This window comes from Lissotriton helveticus, chromosome 9 (genome assembly GCF_964261635.1).
Source record: "Lissotriton helveticus chromosome 9, aLisHel1.1, whole genome shotgun sequence".
In the NCBI taxonomy this organism is placed as follows: Eukaryota; Metazoa; Chordata; class Amphibia; order Caudata; family Salamandridae; genus Lissotriton; species Lissotriton helveticus.
In genome coordinates this window covers 824839378-824861783 of record NC_136070.1, presented here as the reverse complement: position 1 = coordinate 824861783, position 22406 = coordinate 824839378, and the positions used below count along the sequence as shown (strand labels likewise).

General features: G+C 44.3%; 1 protein-coding gene across 1 annotated transcript in view; it reads left to right on the top strand.

The window, feature by feature from the left end:
* DACT3 (dishevelled binding antagonist of beta catenin 3) overlaps positions 1-21042 on the top strand; it is a 273106-nt gene extending 252064 nt beyond the window's left edge. Inside the window, exons 3-4 of the mRNA XM_078660992.1 lie at positions 11422-11580; positions 13835-21042. Of these exons, the coding sequence (XP_078517118.1) occupies positions 11422-11580; positions 13835-15624 (1949 nt within the window). The 3' untranslated portion in view covers positions 15625-21042. The remainder of the gene's footprint in view (positions 1-11421; positions 11581-13834) is intronic.
* Positions 21043-22406: the final 1364 nt, after the last annotated feature.

The following is a 22406-nucleotide window of genomic DNA, read 5'->3' as shown; positions in this document are numbered from 1 at the left end:
CAGGTGTTTGCTTAGAAAGCACTCAAAAGGACAGGTAGGTAAAAAAGAGAACCAGGATCCCTGCTTAGGGTGGGCTACCAGGAAATACAAAGTACTCAATCTAAAACGAGTCAGATAAAATCTTCTTTCCAAATTTTGTAATCCTGGTAAGGTAGCATTCCTCGCCCCCAGCCTGCTGTAGATCTAAATAACGGACGACTGAGGTCATAGACTGAGGATTTACATGCCTGGAATGCAGTCTATAGGAAGTGAAAGTAGATTTTACCAATATTTTCGAGCTTCCATTAGTTTCTTGTGGTTTGTGAAAGATCTTAGACAGTCCTATATTTATAAATGTCTTTTGGACATAAGCAAGCCAGGGGATTACAGCAGCATGATCTCATTTAAAACAGTCTGCGAGAATCATTTGGCTAAACAATGTGTGATGCGGGCGCCAAATCTTTAACCATAGCAACAGCAGGGCAACCTGAACTAGATACTCCACAAAAGCCAATCCTATTTCCAAATGAGTAATAAAAGTAGCCGTACTCCTTGGCACAGCGAGTAACCTACAGAGGAATTGATTTTTAATTGTTTGAAAGTTGCCTTCCGAGCGTAGCCCCAAATGCCTGCCCCATAAGTCCCCAGGAAAATGTACTTACTTTTATAAGGAGTAATACGTTCTCTAATGGGTTTGTTTCCAAGTCTTTTTGAAAACCTAAACATTGCATCAATTGCCCACTCGAATTTGCCTACTCTCTGGGACAAAAGGTTACCCCAACTAAAATCTGAAGATTTCAAACCCCATAAATAATTAAAATTGGTTGCTTTAGCCATGGAGATCCCTACAATGTGATAGGAACGGGAGCGAGTATTCTTGGGATCACATGTAATAATAAAAGACTTCTTGTAATTAATTTTCAGATTGAGTTCCCCCATAAAATCATTAAAATAATATCCAACAAGAGCTGAATGCAATTTGCTGTACGGGCAATTAAAACTGCATCGTCCACGTATAATAAAACCAGGACGACGAGGCTACCAAATCTGGGAAGATCTTTTCCTCTTGCCACTGACTCCTTCTCAAGGACATTAATAAAAAATAAAATAAAAAGGAGGCTAATATGCAGCCCTGCCTTACACCCTTGTTGGAGTTAAAAGCACAGGTGCAATCTCCATTTAAATTATAAAGCACCCGCACTGTAGTGCCCCAATGCAAGCGTTTTAGTAGGTCAACCAAGGCAGGGTTACTCCCAGCCTTCCTCATCATAGCTTGCCCCTGTCCACTAGGTCAAAGGCAGTCGACAGGTTCGTGACCGCCATGTGGAGTGCCCCACCTCTGAACTGAACATATTTACCTCCAATCATAAGTAGATTCAATGTTTGTTCAATGGTTCCTTCTGGGCGGAAACTAACTGAGCCTCAGAAAATAACTTATTACCCAGGGCTGAGTCCTCTCGAAGTCGGAGAATGCCTCGCCCCAAGATCTCGATTGAGGAATCTAGGAGAGAAATGGGCATGTAGCAGGAGAGTTGGTTTCTATTCCCTTTCTTAAAAATAGGAACCGAAATTGATTCCTTCCAGGTGCTTGGGAGACATTCCTGACAACTTACTTTTCATGCTGTATTTTTTAATTTCTGGTTTGCTTCCTTACTTCCTGCCTTCTTTGTAATGCAATTTCCTTCTGTTTTTTACAGTGTGTATGTAAAGCGCTCTGATACCTACGAGTCAAGCTATTGCTATATAAAACTTTTAAAATAAAAAATAAAAGTACAAAATATTTTCACCTTGTGAGGAGGGGTTGGGGCCTTTGAGGAGGCGGGCCCGGTGCCAAGAGCTGAGAGACATTCTACCCCTCACCAAGCACCCCGCCTTCCCCCCCCAAAAAAGCGTAATCAAGGCTATTGCCGATGTCATGGGGCGTTTTCACACCCTTTATGGACATTGGCTGCTTACAGCCTCAGAAAATGATCTGAAAATACACTGTTTACTGTGGGTTTTAGCTCGTTTTCCCTACCTCTGTGTGATATCTCCTTCTCACTGTGTGACCATGTGAAGGGAGCCGAAATTGTGTGACACGTGGTGGAACCGTGTGAGTTGGCAGCTCTGGTGTCCTATCAAACCTTCCTCTCTCATATATTAATCCACAACTGTCAACCCCTTAACGTTATACCCTCAATATTCTAAGCTCGCACCCTCGTGCATCCGGGGGGAGAGAAAGGTTAAAGGAAAGGGAAGAAATACATATGATGAGGGAAAGAAGTGAGAAAAGGCAAAACATATTGTTGCACTACATGCATTAACAATATAACAACCCGCTCAAACGCAGGTGGTTTTAGGACAGGAGTGTCCTGTAATCGTCATTTAGTTCAAAAAGTTACACGGCTCTCAATTTAGGAGGAAAGTCTCTCAGTTGGCCTGGGGTGTAGGTCAGTTTTGAGTGGGCTCCACCTTTTTTAGGTCGAAACCTACCAGACAGCGCAGCTGTCTAGGGTGCTAAAGACATGATGGGAATATTCAGAAAGCTGACCTAGGAAAGCATTTCGCTCGTTGCTTACCATTGGCTTTGAGGTTTGTAACTCACATTTGCTGCCTTTATTTGCTTTTGGCTGTCCAGCTTGAATCCATCACTCCCGTTGCCCAAACCTTTTTTACTGTACTCTTCCACTACCTCACTTTCTGTAAACAGGCCTATAAATCTTGTTCTTATCTAGTCACATCTGAGAGCTTGGTGTTTAATTTTCTCGTTCTGACTTCAAAGCAAGATAATTTGTGTGACAATCCTGCTGAGTATCCATGCAAGAGGAGAGGCTATAGAATTTTTTTGGTAGCACCCAGCAAACAAAATAAACTGTGCTAATGTTACAGAATAGTTCAGAATTTGAACAAATGAATTACATTTTTTATTTGTAATTCTGAAGTGTGGTGAAAACAAATATTTGAATACGATAAAAACACATCAATACACTAGGTAATTAGGTTTGCACACATTTTCGTTTGTGTGCAGTAAAACAGTATTTTGCTACAAACGTAATGGTAATTTCAATAGAAAATGTGTTGCCTGTAATGGCAGTGTGCTACCACACCATGTATACTCTACACTTCACCACTCCACTCTCTGCCCTTGCACTCCATTCTACGACACTCCACTCTACGGCTTGCCACTCCACGCCCCTCCACTCTTAGACACTCTAGGACTCGCCACTCGACTCTATGCCACTCTAATCTATGCCATTCACTCCATGACACAACACACACTCCACTCCCCTACATTCCACACCACGTACCCCTCTCCACTCTACCCCCCTCAAATCCAAACTATCACACTCCAGTGTACCCCAATCTTCCTCACCTCACTTTGCTACAATTTACCCCAAACTATTCCACTGCAATCTACCAGCCCACTCGTCCCCACTTCACTACAATCTACCCCACCCGAATTTTACCTACCCCATTACAGTCTACCCCACCCACTACAATCTACCTCACTTTAATCTACCTGACTCTAACCCAATCCACTCCACTCTACCCAAATCCACTACACTATGATCCAATCCACCCCACTCCAATCTACCCCACTCCAATCTACCTCACGCCACTCTACTCCAACCTACTCCACTCCAATCTACCCCACTTCACCCCAATCTGCCACACTCCACTCAAATTTACCCCACTCTGCTCCAATCTACTCCAGTCTACCCCACTTAAATCTTCTCCAATCCAACCCACTCCAGTTTACCCCACTCTACTCCATTCCACGCAAATCTACCCCAGTCAAAGGAACCCTACTCCATTCCAGTTTTCGCCATTCCACTACAAACTCCACTGCAATCTAGCCAGCTCCTCTCCACTCCAATCTGCCTCACTCCGCTCCAATCTTTCCACTCTACCACAATCTACCACACTCCAATCTACCATAGTCTACCCCCAATTCCAATCCAATATACCCCACTCCAATCCACTCAATCTACCCCACTCCAACCTACCACACACCACTCCACTCTACACAAATGTACCCTACTCCACTCCAACCCATCCCACTTTATTCTACCAAACTCCACGACAATCTACCCCACTCCAGTTCAATCTAACCTACTCCACCCTACCCCAATCTACCCCACCCCTCTCCACCCAAACTACTAAACTCCAAACTACCCTCATTCCAATCTGTCTCATTCCAATATAACCCACCCTCTCCACTTCAATGTACCCCACTTCACTTCAATCTGCCATACCATAATCCACCCCATCCAATCTACTCCACTCCAATCTATCCCGCCCTAACTCAGTCTACCCAACCCGATCTACCCCACAGCACTATCCAACTCCACTCCAATCTACTAACTCAATCAACCATACTCAGTTCCACTTTACTCAATCTACCCCACTCCAATCTACCCCACTACACTCTCCCCCAATCTACTCCACTCCACTCCTATGAGGACCTCACTAGGGCGTGCCACAGGTGCCACAGCACCAGGTGCTGACTTCAGGGGGCGCCGTGTTTGCAAGTTTATTATTTGTTTTAAAAGCACCTGCTGCCGCATTCCTTGCCTCCAGCAATTTCCAGGCAACAATAAAAATGCCAAGATAACTCTGTTGATTAATATTCTTTCTGGAGAGAGATTGGACTTTTGTCTAGTTGAGGTTTTGACTGATAATGAAATAGCACAGAGGATTAATATGCCTGCTGCAAATAACTTGTACAAGGCAGTTCACAAAGTGCATCTAATGTAAATAGGTCAGTGGGTTATTCCTTTTCTAAAAGACATTATTTGTTTCTTGCAGTTTATAAGTTAAAATCCAAATATAGAATAGTGAATTATTAACTGTCATCAAAGGACCGCATGCACACTGCAAAGTATAGATTAGACCATAGATTAATGTTGCAAAAAGGGTTCATTTTGGTAGAAATTGATTCTAATTATTTAAGTGAACCTCCAACTATGGTCTTCCGTTTTCAATTCTGAGTTTGTGCATTTCCAGACGAAGCATTCTTAAACTATATTACCTACCAGTACGGATGACATGTCACTCCTACAGCTTGTAGTCCTCTGGCTTATGTAACATTTCCTATAAGCTGATTTACACACATGTATGATAGAAAGTCTCTGTGCAATGTGTGCGATATAAAGTGCTCTGACAACTTACACTGGTATGAGTGGCGCTATATAACTAATTAAATGCATCTGAAAGAGAGTGGTTATGGAGACTTGAGGGGCACTGTTAAAAAGAGGTGGTGAGGGAATCTGTGGTGGAGGTGCTCAACACTTCAACCATGAGTGGGGGGGCGCCAACAAACATTGTTGCACAGGGCGCAACCAGCACTAAAGCCGGCCCTGACTCCAATCTACCCCACTCCAATCTACTCCAGTCTATCCCACTCCACTCCAACCTAATCCAATCAACCCCACCCACTCCAATCTACCCTAATGTACCACACTTCACTTAAATCTACCCTACTCTGCTCCAATCTACCAGACTCAGCTCCAATCTACCTCAATCCACCCCATTTAAATGTACCCCAACTCTACTCACGCCACTCCAATCTACCCCACTTCACTCCAATCTACCCCACTCCACTCTATCAGACTCTACTCAACTCAAATGTACCCCACTCCATCCCACCCCATTCTACCACACTCCACTCAAATCTACCCCACTCCATCCTACTCCAATCTACCTCATACAATCTGCCCTACTCCAATCTACTCCACTCTACCACACACAATCTCAATCTACCCCACACCACTCTACCACACACCACTCTATCCAACTCCATTGCAATCTACCCCAATCTACTCAACTCCCACACTTCTAGCTATCTCACTCTAATCTACCCTACTTCACTTCAATCTGCCCTACCATAATCCACCCAATCCAATCTACACCACGCTAACCCAGTCTACCTCACTCTATCCCAATCAACCCCACTCCACTTTACTCCATTCCACTCTAATCTACTTCAGTCCAATTTACCCCACTCCATTCCAATTTTTGCCACGCCACTGCATTCTAACCAACTCCTCTCCCCTCTAATCTACCCCACTCCATCACAATCTACGCCCTCCACCACAATCTACCCCACTCCAATTTACCACAATCTACACCACTCCACTCCAGTCTACCACACTTCCAATCAATGTAATCTACACCACTCCACTCTACCCAGATGTACCTCACTCTACTTCATTCTAAACTATCCCACTCGACTTTAGTCTACCTCACTCCAGTCCTATCTACACTGGTATAATGAGGCAAAAACTTTGCAGAGACTGTTAGAATGTGTAAAAATGTCAAAACAAAAAAAGTATCAGCCTTTTCGTCTGCATAATTTAGTCAACACTGTGACATAAGTTTGTCCCCCACTGCTGCCTAATTCCAGGTCCCCCAAAGCAGGCAGCACATGTTAAAAGTGCTTGTGCATGAAGCGGAGACCGTGAAGTTTGTGAACTTAGTTTGGTGTGCGTGCAAATCCTGCATTGCCGATCCATGCACATAATTTGGGAGCAGTCGGTGATCACAGCTGTGACCTCTACCTTGCTTCCTGCTATTCCTGGCGCATCCTTTGCGATCCCTGTCCTTAGATGAGGCAATTGCCCCCTCTAAGGCTAGGGGTCGCAAAGGAAGCACCTGGAGTAGCAGAGAGCAAGCTAGAGGTCACAGCTGCGACTCCTAACTACTCCCAAATAACGCCCATGTACCGATACCTGGTGAGTTGCACTACTACTGCTGAAACAAGCCCAATGGAGGTACCAATTGTGAGACGAACTGGCATCAAGGGTCCTGTGACCTCAGGGACATTCACTGTTGCTCTAGGGTGTGCTGCTTCATAGGCCTGCCCGCATGATTGGAGGTGAACTTCCGTATGGATTGTGGTGGACAGGCCTTCAAGGTTAGCCAAGACTTGCCATCGCTAGGGCCCACCTGCTGGTGCTAAGACACTAGGGCTTCTAAGGTGTAGCGGGGGCTTCTAAGGTCTAGCATAGGAATGTGCTCCCGCAAGACAGTGGTCTGGTGGATTGGTCATGAAGGTTGAACCTGGTACCCCAGTTCCAAATTCGGCACCTCTGGCCTTAGAGCCACATCTTCTCCCCCACTGAACAGCATACTGCCCCACTGAGAGAAACTTACACTGCCTTCAGCTACAACCCAAGTGTGCCCTGCTATAAAATCCTTGATGCGACTGAATTCAAATTATGCAGTAGACAAGAGTAATATTCTGCCTAAAAAAAGTTACAACATCCTGCAAAAAGCAAACACTCATAGGGAATGGGAAATTAAATAAAGCATGTGAAATATAAGCAGAACCAACATTTACCTAACACATTTACACTCCTTATTCAGAAATCAGTGAGTGTTTTTGCCTGAAAAGTTAAGGACATGACTACAGGGCCAGGAAGGGACCCGTTTCAATGTCCATTGGTTATGTCCTTACAAAACGGAAGCGGTACACATTTTATAAGCTAAAATAAGAAAAACATCTGATCGGGATCACATTAAACGTTTTCCACTCCAGGCATCAACCAGGTACTGCAGTACTTCCAGGAATGGTGCACTTCTCCACCTGTGGAAAACAATGTTGTTCAAAGAAAAACGAGAAAACAAAAGTAGCCCTTCCCTGGCAAATTCTTTTGCATCGGGGGGGGGTAGTGACGCCAATGTGGCCTCTTTGCGACCAGTCTTTCTTGCTTTATTTAGTTCTTTTTCATATTTGTAACTCTTTTTAATCTTCTTCTGGGGGCTGCACTCTGGAATAGAAAAATGTCAGAAAAAGAAGAAATTTCCAGGAAAAGCGTATTTTTGGGGGGGATTAATTTCACTGGGGAACGAATAGAAAAATGTCAGAAAAAGAAGAAATTTCCAGGAAAAGCGTATTTTTGGGGGGGGATTAATTTCACTGGGGAACGAATAAAGGAAAGAAGAGGAAAGAGACCATAAAAGCCATTTTTCGAAGAGGAGGAGCGAGACAGAAAGAGAGGAAAGGATAGGAAGGGGGGCAGCTGCCATGGGCAGAGCAGGAGAAGTGGACACTGTCCTTGTCTTCTTTGGGCAAGAAGGAAGAGACAAGTCTGTTTCCTTCGCTGCCCTTCCCCTAGCTGCCACGAACAGGCGAATCTTATTTATAGGCCTTGTCTTGGACACATTTTTAAAATAAAAAGTATGGGAATGAATTCCATTAGATTAAAAAAGTAGGGACAGGCAGTGCCCTGCCAATCACGCCCACTTTGACCACTGCTCCGCCTTATTGGTGGGGTGCATGGCCCAGTGACTCAATTGGGCATATTGTAGTCGATCAGGTTCTGTAATTCTATAGTCTCTTTTGTTGTCTACAAAGGATCTGAATTTGACCTTAATAATCATATCTCTTAGCATAGGACTTTCCACTACTTTCCATTTGTCAAACCTTTCCCTCTCCATCACTGAAAAGTGTGGATTTAAAGGTATTAAGGGGACAGGAATGTAGTGAGGTCTTCTTTAATTGTGAGCCTATCCCAAATTTTTACTGTGTTTTTTTTTCTCCCCAAAATGATATTGATGTTTGGGATGGGAGTCTATGTAGCTAAGGAGCGCTAGAAGTCCTTTCTCTTTTGGGGCGATCAACACTTTTTTCAGTAATCTCACTTGTTTATCCCCTCCCAAAATAAATAAAGCATTTATTAGGGGGTTAATATTGTTGTATCATTCAGTGTTAGGTGACGGCGAATAGCTCTCTTCAGTTACCAGTTAGTAGCTCCCTTTAGCAGCCCAACCTATTACATTAGAAGCGTTTGCTTGGTTTTTATTAATATATATATAACCAAATGTGAAAAATGCTTGTATTGTCAGAACCCATAAGCTGGTATATAAAGAATAATGGTTGAATTTCCAGAATATGATTAAAGCTGATATTTGAATGATGACTCGTTCAGGTCCTTTGCAGGCATAGAAATCATTTTTATTTTTGAAAGCACATTACTGGAAAATATCATTCTTATTGGTGCAAAGAAATGGATCTGTTGGCTTTAGATTCATGCAACCTGAAGACTGTGTGTAAATATAGTAGGATGGCAATGAAAATAGAAAAAGGACACAGGATGGAAAGGAAAAACCATTGCCAAAGTAAAGCACAGGCCCCCTACCCAGGCACAAATGTGCATTTAGGTTGAAGCGTTTGTGGACGTGTTAAGGCAAAATTCTGTCACTCTCATACAGTGTAAGAGAACCAGTGGCTGAAGTAGGCGTGCACATTGCCCCTTTCTGTGTGCTTTTGTGGGTGGAAGCAAATTGTGAATGACAGATGAACCTACCAATAAGAGGGCTGTCCAAAAGACCCTTTATATGTGTGTGTGTGTATATATGTTTGTATTTTTTATTGACGATTTTTTACAAAACTAGGCCGGAGAGACGCTATCTTTAGGCTTCTCCTAAAAAAGGCTTCTGCGCTATATCAGCCACAATAGCATGCACCAACGAGGGAACAGAGCTGTAGTAGCATGCAGCATCAAAGGAATAAAGCTATAGAAGCTGCTTCCACCAAGGAACAGATAGAGTGGCATTCACCAGCCAAAGAACAGAGCTAGCATAGCGTGCAGCACCCATGGAATAGAACTAGAATAACCTGCACCATCCAAAAACAGATGTAAAGTAACATTCTTCAACTAAGGAGCCAAGCTAGAGCAGCATGTATCTCCAGAGATCAGATGGGTCATAACAAGGGGTGGGCTGGTCTAATACTAAAATCATGTTGCGGATTCAGAATCCCTCACTAGTATGTCAATAATCCCTGCTGAAACTCATTATGTATTTGTTTTCCTCATATTCATGATTTCATTGTGGTGACCTATCTTGACAACTTAATTGGATTTTGACTGTCCCTGACCGCTGCTCTTGAAAATCTGCAATCTCTCACCATCAGACAGTTTCTGGAAAAGGAGAAATTCCAGTATATTTGAAATTTCCCGGGTCTTATTCCTTAGCCTAAGGCTTGATTGTACTGCACGTATTGTCTGGGTAAATGATTGTGTTTAATTGTGAACATGAACAACTTTTCTGGCTGTATTTACCGCAATAAACAACGCCAATTCTTCGCAGACGGAGAGTTGCAGGTTGAGCCCTGGGTTTTGCTAGCATAGCTGTCAATTAGACCTATAGCCCCCCCTGGATGCATTTGTTTAAGTCGGGGAAGGACTCTGAGCTAGTGTATAAAGACCCCAAAAGGAGCCCTTGTATACTTCCCATCCCACAGGTGGTTATCTCCTTGGGAGAAGGATCTTGACTCGCTGCTCTACTCTCTCTTTCTGTCTCTTATGGGCTATGTCTTTCGCACTTTCTCTATCTCTCCCACCTCTATCTCTTTCTATTTCTCTACCTCGCTATTCTCTCTCTCACCTTCTCTCGCTCTTTCTCTCTCTACTTCTCCCTTCTGTTTCTCTCTTTCTCACTGTTGGCTGACCATCACCTGGCTCTGGTGAGGTATCTTGTCGCCTCTGCCATTGGTACAGTCGCAGGTGACCCCTGCCCTCCTTTCGGTGGCGCGACTGCACTGCTTGACTTTAGACATGCTGGCATGGACTGTAGCCCAACCATTCAGTGGTGTGCCAGGGTGAGGCAGTAGCCTCAGGTGTACGGGCAATGAGTCTCAGATTCATGGGAGTAAATTCAGTTTAAGTGGCACAGGTCCTCTTCTTTTCCTCTGGGGGTCATGTGAATGGCTGTCAGTGAAGGTGAATCAATATTACAAGCCCCTTCTCATTGTAGGCCGTGTTTTTTCATTTAAATCTGGTGCCATAGGATCTGCTGGTCCCTTCCCACTCATGCACCCTTGTACCGGTAACAGTAGCGCCTTTAACTCAGGTGGCAGAGGTTCGCCTGATCAGCTCACTTTTGAGGTGCATGGCGGACTATATTCTCTGTTCAGACAATACAGGCACTCCTGGTCCACTCTCATTGGATACAGGTGAGGCAGAGTCTCTGGTTTGGTGGATATTATCTACTGGCCTCTTCTTTGATGGGGGAAAAAAAGTGAAGGGTGGAGTGCTTAACTTAAACTTAGCCACTGGTAGTTATTTTGGCCACATTCTAGTCCATTGTAGTTTTTTACCCACCGTGCCACCCTAGAATGAAAACAGCCATATACGAATCAGAATTGCCCTGTTCCACGGCACCGCAAGCAACCTCAAACCATTTTTGGCCAATGTATGCCTCATGAGCGAGGTACATCTTGAGTCCAGTGACACAAAGAGCCCTTGAAGTTTCTCCAGGCATACCCGTTGCACTTAAACATCTCACTTAGAAAAATAAGAAGTATGGGCGGAGTGTTTGAATTGATATCAGAGGCTAGTAAATACGGGGGTAGGGTCTCTTTGCTATGCACACATGATAGTAAACCTGCCCTCAGGCAGCATAGGCTCTTCTGCTTGACCTGGACACTCATCTCACGGAGTCCTTTGTTTTTTTCAGGTTTCCATGAGCCCGCCTCCCCAGGCATTCCTCCGGACTCCCCGGCATCTTTCTGTGGCAATGGATTTCCCAGCTTCCAGTCGGTCCCTGAAGCCTACCCACGGACAGATCATGTGGAGGCCCGCATGCAGTACGCCAGCGAGCGCCCCAAGTCAGCAGGTGAGTGCTTGATAGAAGCTGAAGTCGAAAAGAAGATAGGCTTAGGACACCTGTGTACAGCCGCGTCCCATGCCGGTAAGAGTGGTGGTGCCGCAGCTGTACACAGTAATTAATTTTCCCTCGTCATCGTCCCTCGAAATCCCTCCTCGCCCCACTGCTCTTACCTGCACCGACCGTGGCTGCCTGTGTATGGCAGTCTCCAGATCGTCGCCAATGTTACAATGATGAATGGTAGGAACTCCAGACATAGCCATGAGGTATAAATCAAGTAGAGGTTTATTTAAGCTTAGATGAAGGATGGCAGTTCCAAGATGATAGATCATCAGTTAAGTATGTCAGGCCCCACCAGGAGCAGCATCCTTGCTGCTCAGCCCACTCTCTCCAACTGTCTCTCTCTCTCACAACCAGGCACTCCAACATTCCGCTCTCTCATCAACATTCTAACATTCCACATCACATTCATACTGGCTGAGCCGCAGGGAAAGGAAATCAAGGTACAACACAGTGAAAGACAGTTCTGTGATGAAAATTAAACACAAAGCTTCAGTGACCATGACGTAGCCCATCACGTGAAAATGCAGAGCAGTGCTTGATGACAACTGGAGACAGTGCTTCTGTGAAACAGTGATTCCATGTGACAGCTACATACTGCTTTTGTAATTGAGAAAAAGATCTTCAGCTGTAAGGGACAGTGCTGTCATTGCAGCAAGGCAATGCCACTTGATATCGAAACAATGCCTCTGTCAGTCAGCAGCAGTGCATTTTGAACTGTGGGACAAGACAGTGCCTCTGTGATAATGGGAGATAGAGCCTGGCCAAAGTGAGACAATAACTTGACACACGGAGATAAAGATGCTGTAATCCCTTGCAGCCAAGCGAGCACTACCGCCTCTATATTCAGTAAGCACAAACACGTCTAAAATGTAATAATCTCTGATTTTCACAACTGTTTCTGTCCCATCCTCATTCTGCTTGTATTGTCTACCCACGTTAGTTCTGTTGACCATAGTATATCCTCTGCCGAGTATTTTCGCACTGGCCTGTCTTGTAAAATGGGCTGACTCTATTCAGAGACTCTTTGCAAGTGGAGGTCAGTGCATTTCCCCTCTCCTACCAGTAGGTATCTTCAAAGTGTCTGTACTCAGAACCCTAGTCATCAACCTTTACACCGTCTCCTGAGGTGAATTATTTTAGCCTCTCCTGTCACCTCTTTGTGACGCCCTTTTTCGGTCAGCTCATGCTCAGATAACTAAGTACCTCTCTGTTAACCGTACAGGATGGCTATGTTCTACATAATGCTCAACCCTGCTGCTACACCCAAAATCTTTCCATCTTTCCTGACACATCCTATCAACTCCATTCCCTCTTCTCCCTCTACAAGCAACCTCAGAATTCATCTTTGTTTGGCAATGAAACAAGGCAATATTCTATAGTACCTCACTTTTTACTACTACCACTTGCTTATGACCTGTGAAATACACATCACCATCACTTAATTTGAACAGGACCCTCATAGCCACTGTTGTCTTGAGCAAGATGGACAGTCACTGCTGCCTCGTCAGACTCCTGATCCCTTGATCCAACCCCATGCAAAACGATTCTGTTGAGGCAACCACTAGAGCCACCCGCTGCTGTGGACATCACACAGGCTGGCATAGAGAGCACAGCAAGATTCTTTCTCCTTCTACTGAAGCAGTTCAATCATGGTCTTGCTCCTTTCGCCATCCATCCCCAACCTTGCATAAACTCTTACCATACAAACATGACCCTCAGTTGGAACATCAACAACCGTCTTCCCACCCTAAACCCTGTCTGCACTTATTCAAGATTCCGGTCTTTTTCTCCCCTCTTTCCCTGCTCTTCTGCTCTGCAATCCCCCGAACGACATACCCTCAATTTCATACTTTACATCTCATTATGAATTTGGTAGGTAAAATGTATTGTTCTTTTACTGAACCCATTCTTAGTAAACAGAAGTGGCCCTCCACACCACTGTCCATCTTCCCCCATGTGTCTCATTGAGTCACTCACCATAGTCCTCTGTAGCCTGTCAATCCTTCTTTCCAGTCTCTACCATTTTCTTCATTTTTCCTCTGTTTATTCCCCACCCTTAATTTTCTTCCTTCTCCCTTTCTTCCTTGTTTTTCTGACCTTCCTACCTTACTTACTCCTCTGACTGTTTTCTTCCATTTTCAGTCTCTGCTGAGCCCTGATACAGTATATATTCCTGATCCTTTGTTTTATTTTTCCACAGGAGACATAGGACTTGGTGGGGCAAGTCCCTCAAGGGGCAACCGAGGAATGGTTCCCCGCTCCTTCTCTGCACCTTACTCCAGCTCCCAGGACTACTCTGCTGACTCGCACATGAGATTCCATGGTGATCGCCGGTCCCGTGAAGTAGACCCCTTTCTCTTCCCAAGCCCACTCCATGCTGTGTCTCTGCAAAACCCGACCATCAGCCAGTCTCAATTGCGGAGCCGACACTATGAGGATACTTCGTACCCTGGCTACTCGGGCAAGCATACGAGTGGGATGGATCAGTATAGCACAACCCCAGAAGACTACCAGCAATTTCCTGAGCCCACCCAGTGGCGAAAGGTGGAAAACTACATGCTGAACTTGATCCACCGGCGCGGGCCACTGGTGAGAGCCAGCAAACCCCGCACCAGTATAAATACAGAACCCGGAAAGAGTGTGGCTCGGCAGAACAGCCTGTGCAAGAGGCCTACTGAGCCAGAGCGGAAGAGTCAGCCCTCTCCAGGTGTATCCCAAGGTAGTTTTGAAAGCAATGCAATGACAAACAAGATGTGGCTTCCCTGGGAGTGTGGAGTGGAAGGAGAGAATTCTCAACCCAACAACATTTGCATCCAACCACATTCCTCCCTAAGGAAGCCACCAAAACTTCAGGTGGCCTCAGCCCATCCTCGATCCTTGTCTATGGACCACTATGAAAGGAATTATTCTCCCACTTCCCCAAGCAACTACCCTGACAGTATGCATTTTGAAGCCTCGCCTCATGGGGGTGGAAGCAGCAGCCCTCCTCCACAATTCCTATCTGGATCTCCCCGTCTTGCCACACCTGATAAGGATTTTCCCTTGCCAGCATACGAGGATGGAGACGAGTTTCAGAAGCACCCAATATCTGCGGAGGACAGTGGCTGTCAGATGGTAAATGCTCATTACATCCCTGCCCAGGTGGCACCACGGACACAGCCATCCCATCGACCAGCCAAGAAGAAGCCTCCACCACTCAATAAGGTTCGAAGTGTTGAACTGTCACCAGAGCGGTGCCCACCGAGGACCAGGGGCACTGCCCCCAAGAAGTGTCGGTTTCCAGAGGAAGGTGGGGAAGCTAGCAAGCACGGATTAAGGAAAGGCTCACCCCGGTCTAAAAAAACGCCACGGTCACAATCCGAGAATAGTCTCATGAACAAGCAGGCCTCTCTTGATAGGACGGTCACAAAATATCATACAGTGGATCGAGAAGAAGTAACCCAAAGCAGGGGTTCACGGCAGCGCCGTCCACCCATTGGTGCATACCGGAAATGGAGATCCACAGCAGAGATTTGTCAAGATGAAGTAACCCCCAGCGACCCATATCGGGGCTCAAAGCGCAGCAAGAGACCCACCAAAGCTATGCTACCCCCACCAGGGTCTGCTTCTCCTGGAGGCCGTCACATACTCTATGGATACACCGGGAGTGATTCTGAATACTCAGCAGAGCGCCTACCAGTGCCACGGGCCCCCGTGTGCCAGCCTGAGGAGGACCTAAGCGGATACACTGGCAATTGTTATGGCGAGAGTGAGTCCAGCCTCAGTGAGGCCGATTCTCCCGGCTCCAGCGACACGGACGAGAGTGACTCCGATGAGAGCGGTGGGCTGGTGTGGCCTCAGCAGCTCTCACCCAGAGTAGTGTCCTCTACGGGTGCTGGGAACAATGGGGGCCAGCCAAAAGTATTTGTCAAGATCAAGGCCTCCCATGCCTTGAAAAAGAAGATTCTTCGGTTCCGGACAGGGTCTCTGAAAGTTATGACAACAGTGTGAAATGTGAGCCCCACCTTAAACATTTGAGTGTTTTCCAAGTCTCATCCTGCTTCTCAGTGCCATGTTTCAGCCTCCATCTGCTATCTTTATATTATTGCCTATCACAGGTTTCCTTTTTGCATAATCTTCCAATCAATTGACACATTTTTGAATGGTTTGGATCTGCCTCACGTTTTCGCCCGTGTGATCTGTATTTGTAAACTAAGTATTTTTCACCTAAAATATTCACAGCACATCTTGCCTGTAGACACACATAGCTAACACTCTGCACTTTAGCAACACATCCACGTTTCCAGAATGCCAGTGCTGTCACTTCTATACTTTTCTGCACATTTTCCATGCAGCCACAAACTCACTGCAAAGCCATGCACTCTGTGTCAATCTTCCACCGCAAAGATACCCCTCACATCAACCACTGCCAACTAAATTATTGCCCACCACCTCTTGCTGACTATACTTGATTGACAGCACAGCAGTGTATCCAGTACCTAACTGGTGCTCTTCAACAGACCACTAGCAAAGATAGCTCCATGATCACGCCCCCTACATCACTCTACTACTTTATGCCACCTTAACCTAGGCAGCTGTACGGCTGCACAAAGCTACACAAAGGCAACTTTCAATAGCACTAAAAATAATATCCACTTAAATAAAGCCAAACCTTCACACCCAGCATCATTCTGTCACATCCTAAAAAAAAAGTTGTTGGCCTTTGCTTGCCATAAAATTAAATACCTGTTGAGCCATTCATCCAACGTATATATTTCAAGCTGCAAACCTGTAAGATGGAGCATGACATCTAAATTTGGACATCAGTGTCCCCAACACCCATGTACTACACACAGCGTCCACTATCACAACATCACATCTGCAGCGACACATAATTATATACAAAACACACCATGTGCACGTAACCAAAGGTTCACCCAACTAGCACCTATTATCTGTTCGTACACGCCAATCATATATGCACCGCTAATGATGTGCCAAATCTGGCTACCACACTCTATAGGCCATTTACACATTTTCAACTTTAGTCATACACGCATTATAAGTACCACGTCAAACTGCACCAAGAAAACGATTCACTGTTCATTTTATCCACATACGATCCAAAATGGATCGAAACTAGGAACAGTCTTCAAATAAAAGCTTCACTCACCATCTATGCGGAGCAAACACTCCCTTTAGCTAACATACACATACATTCATGTATCTCATTATATGGTATGGCCTAGAGACTTCCAGCAGTTCTGGAAACAAACGGAGATAACAGGGATGGAATGTAAAACCCTTAGGATTTCTTTACTTTAAATTATTATTGCTTATTCGAAATCTGTTTGGTAGACCAGCTGTTTCTTCTAAGTCTGTGAGGATGTTGGCAGAGAGTTGGAAAGATGAGCCTCTTGATAGTTAGGATCAACTTTGCTGCTAGACCTTTCCCAGGTATCTAACAGTAAAGTTGCATTCTTCACAAAAGACATAATCTATATGGGATAATATTGGATCACTTGATACTTAGCACTAACAACCTCATGTTCAAGGCTCATTGAGTGGCAGTTTGTATTTCCTGTTTCCAAAAGGCACTTACAAGGAAGCCTCCTGCAGACTTTAAGCTAAAGACTAGTACTTGGAACCAGGTTGCCTAGGTTAACCACTGAACTTCCATGATTGGTTAGTAAATAGAAGAGTAGTGTAGAGGTAATTTGATGTCGGGAAATTTATAGAGAAGGGAACAAAGTTCTTGACTGAGTTGTAGCAGAGGTGTAGAGAAATGGCTTCTTCTCAAGACTCTATCTATATTTTCATGTTCACTGTCAGGTTGATGTATCACCTCAGATCTGAGTGCTTCAGGATAGAGTTCTACCAAGATGAGTTTGGAGCCTGACGAATTTGGTACGAATGTGATTGTAGGTTTCTTAATTGAATGAGTGAGCATTTACCATACCGTGTGTGTGTGTGTCTGTGTGCAGGTTATTTCCTAGCCACGCTCCTCAAGTGACAGCTGTGCAAGTTCAAATGCAGCTACATATAGATGTCAATACCCAACACAAAGGCTCCAATTTGAAGTGCCTATGTAAGCTGTGATTTGTAGAATAAATCCTGTTAATCGCACATATCATAATTACATATTTTGCAGCAAACACGGCACCACTGAAACTTTTTCCAGGTACATGTGGATTCTGGTGTGGAAAGGACTACAATCTGCATGGTGTGACCATTTTCCAGCAAAACTCTTAATAGATGCGATTTATCACACCATATCAATTCTGAGGCCTGCACTGTCAGATTTTATTGGTTGCAAATTATAATGAACCATCCTCCAGGACACTCGTAATAAGGGCCAATGTATATTCTCCAGTGCCTAGAAGCACTAAAGGCAATCAGCTCTTTAAATGCTCAGCAACAGATACATTCTTTTTCTGAAAGGACCCCCGTAAATATATAAATTCCTTCACAATCACAGAATACCGACTTCCCTTGGGTATTGATTGTCATGTGCATAGCCATCACTGAATACCTGCTCCAGACTTCGAGTAGTGTTCCAAGGATACACAATATTCAAAACCCACACCCACATACACTCTAACCTGCATTGAATTGAGCTCCCACTTCCCCAAACCCACACTCTAAAGTATCTACCTAGCCCAACATTCAATGGGCACAGAAGGACAGGCACAGAAAATTGTTGCCATCCACTGAAAGCAATTTTCTTGATATCATCCAATTCACCTTCCAGATGCTGTTTACACCCATGTCCTTTTCTTGGGCACACCTTTGTAAGCCAATCTTAAGGCTTTAATAGTCTGCATAGGATATTTTTGATCAGAAAATGTGGTTCCATACTTCAAGCTGTATCTATGTCCTCAGAATGTACCTTTCATTTTCAGTTTGATTTGTGCTGGTGGATGCTTCGGTGTACTCCTGGCATTGCCATTGTAGCCACGCAAAGTTGCAGCTACCGAAGTACCAGATTTGCATCCTGCATAGGATACGGAATGCTGAATGTTAAACCATACATGTGGATTCGAACTTCCCTCTTTTAACTAGAATTTACAATTCTTAGGACCTTTGTACTTCCCACACAATAAATATAAATGTCCCAGCATGGCCAATCATTATTTTCCCCGGTTGCCTTGGATTAAAATTCATATGATCATTCCTTTTGAGAAAAACTTCTATTTACTTAGTTGTGGTAGTTGCAGATTGGTCATGAAGTCACATAATCTTCTAAATGCCCTTCTGTGTCTTTGTGAATGGCGATCTCACCATTTTTATTCTAAATTAGTCATTTAGTCAGTCACCCATTCATGCCAGTAGCAACCCCAGAGCCTCTAAACCACTGATGTTATACTATACAAATACCCAGAATACCCAATCGTAATGCATCTTCTTAGCTCATCATATCACCAATATAAACCCCACAGTCAGCCCCATAACACCTCTCCTTTACACCTGTGTGTCATCATCATGCCCATTTCCACCTACTTATGCCTAAAACCTATCTACATAAGGCACGTACTATAAACCCTTCGTGTGAATAATATCCAGATATTCAGTAACATCCTATCCACTGGAATCCTTCATTCACATTTGCTGAACACTGGCCCAAATGGAATAGAGCAACACAAGTACATTAGTAAAATTTAAAACACATCCGACTGTGCAGCTATTCACCAAACCTCTATCCACAAAATAGTGTTATAAACAGATTTGTCTCTGCAGACACTAAGTGTGTAATCCAGCCACATGCCATTGCCTAAGCACTAGACCCATTTCACATTCTAAAAGCATTTACACTCCCTCTCCTATGCTCATATATCCAACATGTATCAACATAATTTATATTCCACATATGTGCCAATAAGGCTGTGAATTAATGTACTTACCAAAGGACTCAGATTGTAACCCAGTGCATTGCCTTAACATTTTAAATTATTGAGCACTATGTAATTGGGTACTATGAGCTCTGTTACTTACACCTTTGTGAAGCTTTAAGATCGCAGAAATAACTATAAAATATAAGTTACAATACCCCTCCTTTCTGCAGCCCCTAATACAACATTTATTTTCCACTTTCCAAATCTTATTTGCATATTTTTCTCTGTAGTAATACACCCAACATCTTATTCTAAAATCCGACCATATGCCTACCTCTTAAGCCATATACCCAACATCTGTATAGCCACACCATATTGTCTTCCATATGCTCACATCCATAGCCACCGTTAGTAGCATACACCCCTTTCCTGGTCTCACCTCCACACGTGACGTGCCAGCACCATAATGTACTAAAGCTATCCATTGAGAATGTAAATATTGTTCACTCCAGCCGCATACATGCTTCGCCAACAACCTGGCTTCATGCCATACTCACAGCAACATGCCCAATTCTACAAAAAAATATCAATTTCGCTGCCCTGGCCATTAATACCAACACACAGCCAACAAACCACTATACCAGCCTTATACTCAACTGCTCACCATACCTCATATCTGCGCATAATTCATTATAGGGAATTCAGAAGACGCCCCATATTCCAATTCCATATCCAGCATAAATCATATGCTCCCCCACATGCCTACCTTTAGTGCCATATACCAAGCCTAAAATATGTGGACCCACCCACAAACCCAGCTCTACAGCCATACAGCATTTCTTGTATACCCCAACCTTAACAGGGTATACCCAAAATATATAGATCACCCTAAATGTGCCAACCACATACCAAACTCTACAAACACCATGCAATCTATGTACTTCTCCATTCCTGCAGTCATCAGTGAACAGCTACATCTCACTCTCCTAACCACAGTACAACGAAATGCCAACATCAACTAAGTTAAATCTACAGGTAAGATATCAAACAACCATCCAGTTTCCTTCTGACTTAAAATACTAAATTAAGAAGGACTCAAAATGTGTACACTTGATTAAGCTTATATTATGGTAGTTCATGCAATCATTCAACTGCAGCCGTCAGTCTCCAAGTGCAAATGTCTGCGCAGACACACACACCCATACACTTTGTTTAAATACTCTCTGCATCCTTAAACACCATTGGTCTGCTCTGCCTAAGTGCCCTCCATTTTGGAAAGTGTTTGTGGTAACTATGGGGATGGGCAGGAGAAGTGGCTCCTGCACTCATGGGTTGGTCTAAGCATATTGCCATCCCAATCAGGACTCAACAGTATCTGTGATTTGGGGTGGGGAGTTGGGAACAAGAAGAGGGGTGGGGAGAATATTGTCATGCCGACGCCTAAAAGTACTTTCTTGTTTTGTATTTATTCTGACTTTGTATTGTGATAGGGCATTGGCCCAAGGACTTTCTTTGCTGTACATAAAGCATTCTGGACAAGTCTGTATTAACATCTTGTGCCCATTTGTAAATAAAACTTGATTTTCTTTGTCCATAATCGGCCAGTGATAGATGATAGTGTGTTGGTATGGTATGTGGAGAAAGATTAACAGACGTCTACAAGCTGACCTCAGAAAAGCATCTTCTGAGCCATCCCAATGGTTCTCTTACTGGTATACCGGAAGCAGGAAGCCTCACGTGCAATCAAGGTTTACCCTGGAAGAAGCTGATTCGACATACAGTTTGTATCCAGCCAAGGCCCGTAAGGTAAGAGCAGTGGGGTGGTGGTGCCGGGTGAGGGGGGATTGCGACAGACGACGAGGAAAAATGTATTATTTATTTATTTTTCCCTTTTGGTCGTCTTGCGAATCCCTCCCCAACCCAGCCCACCGCTGTTTTCTGCACGGGCCGCTCCTGTGTGGATCTCTCACATTTTGTTGCATAATTTCTATAATATCTGAGATTTGAACACAGGTGGCAGGTTTGAAGCATTCAGTTCACGGGTGACATGCTGCTGTTTTCTATTTTTTTTATTCTCATGTGACGAGTGGGGAAACATTTCATCAAAACCTGACTGAAGAGTCAATAATGCTTAATTTGTACCAATGGTTTCCTGTACTCTGCACCGGCACCTAATTGGCAACACCAGCACTTATGACAGTCTGCCACATTGTTGAGTTGTTTGTCTACTTTAGAGATGAGCACAACAGCTGTTTATTAATTCCATATACATTAAAAAATACTTATATGTGTAACTCAAGCCATTCTTATAGCTTTGGGGGCCTCGAATGGTCTAAATGATCACACTTGTAGGAGTGTGATCGTTTGTTGTTGTGTTGGTACTGTCATTGGCAGTGCTGGCAGGGGCAATGGTGGTGTAAGTCCTTATTTTTTGAACCACTGGGACTCAAGGATATCCACAATGCCCACCAGCCGGGTAACGCAACTGATTTTCAACATTGATACTCTGCTTCCTCTCATACTACGAGCACCTCAGCTCACACCAGCGTGATTAGCACTACACTGATCATGTTAGCTGAGATACGAGGAAGAGGGTGGGTGAGGCTAGAAATTGGGGATCTGTCTGTGAGTGAATATCTGTACGGGCAAAACATACATGCCCAAGTCAACAAGATATCTATTTCACCATTCTGGTAATTTCTGCCAACACAGCCGAGCCACCAATACACCATACCAGCCATAACCCCAATTGTTCATCATACCTTTTATCCACACACAAATCATTATAGGGAAGGCACAAGACGCCTCATATTCCAGTTATATATCCAGCATAAATCATATGCTCTCCCCACATGGCGAACTTTAGTGCCATAAACCAATCCCAAAATCTATCACACCTGTTGGACAACCATACCGACCCAGCTCTGCTGCAGTACAGCATTTGATTTACACCCTAACTCC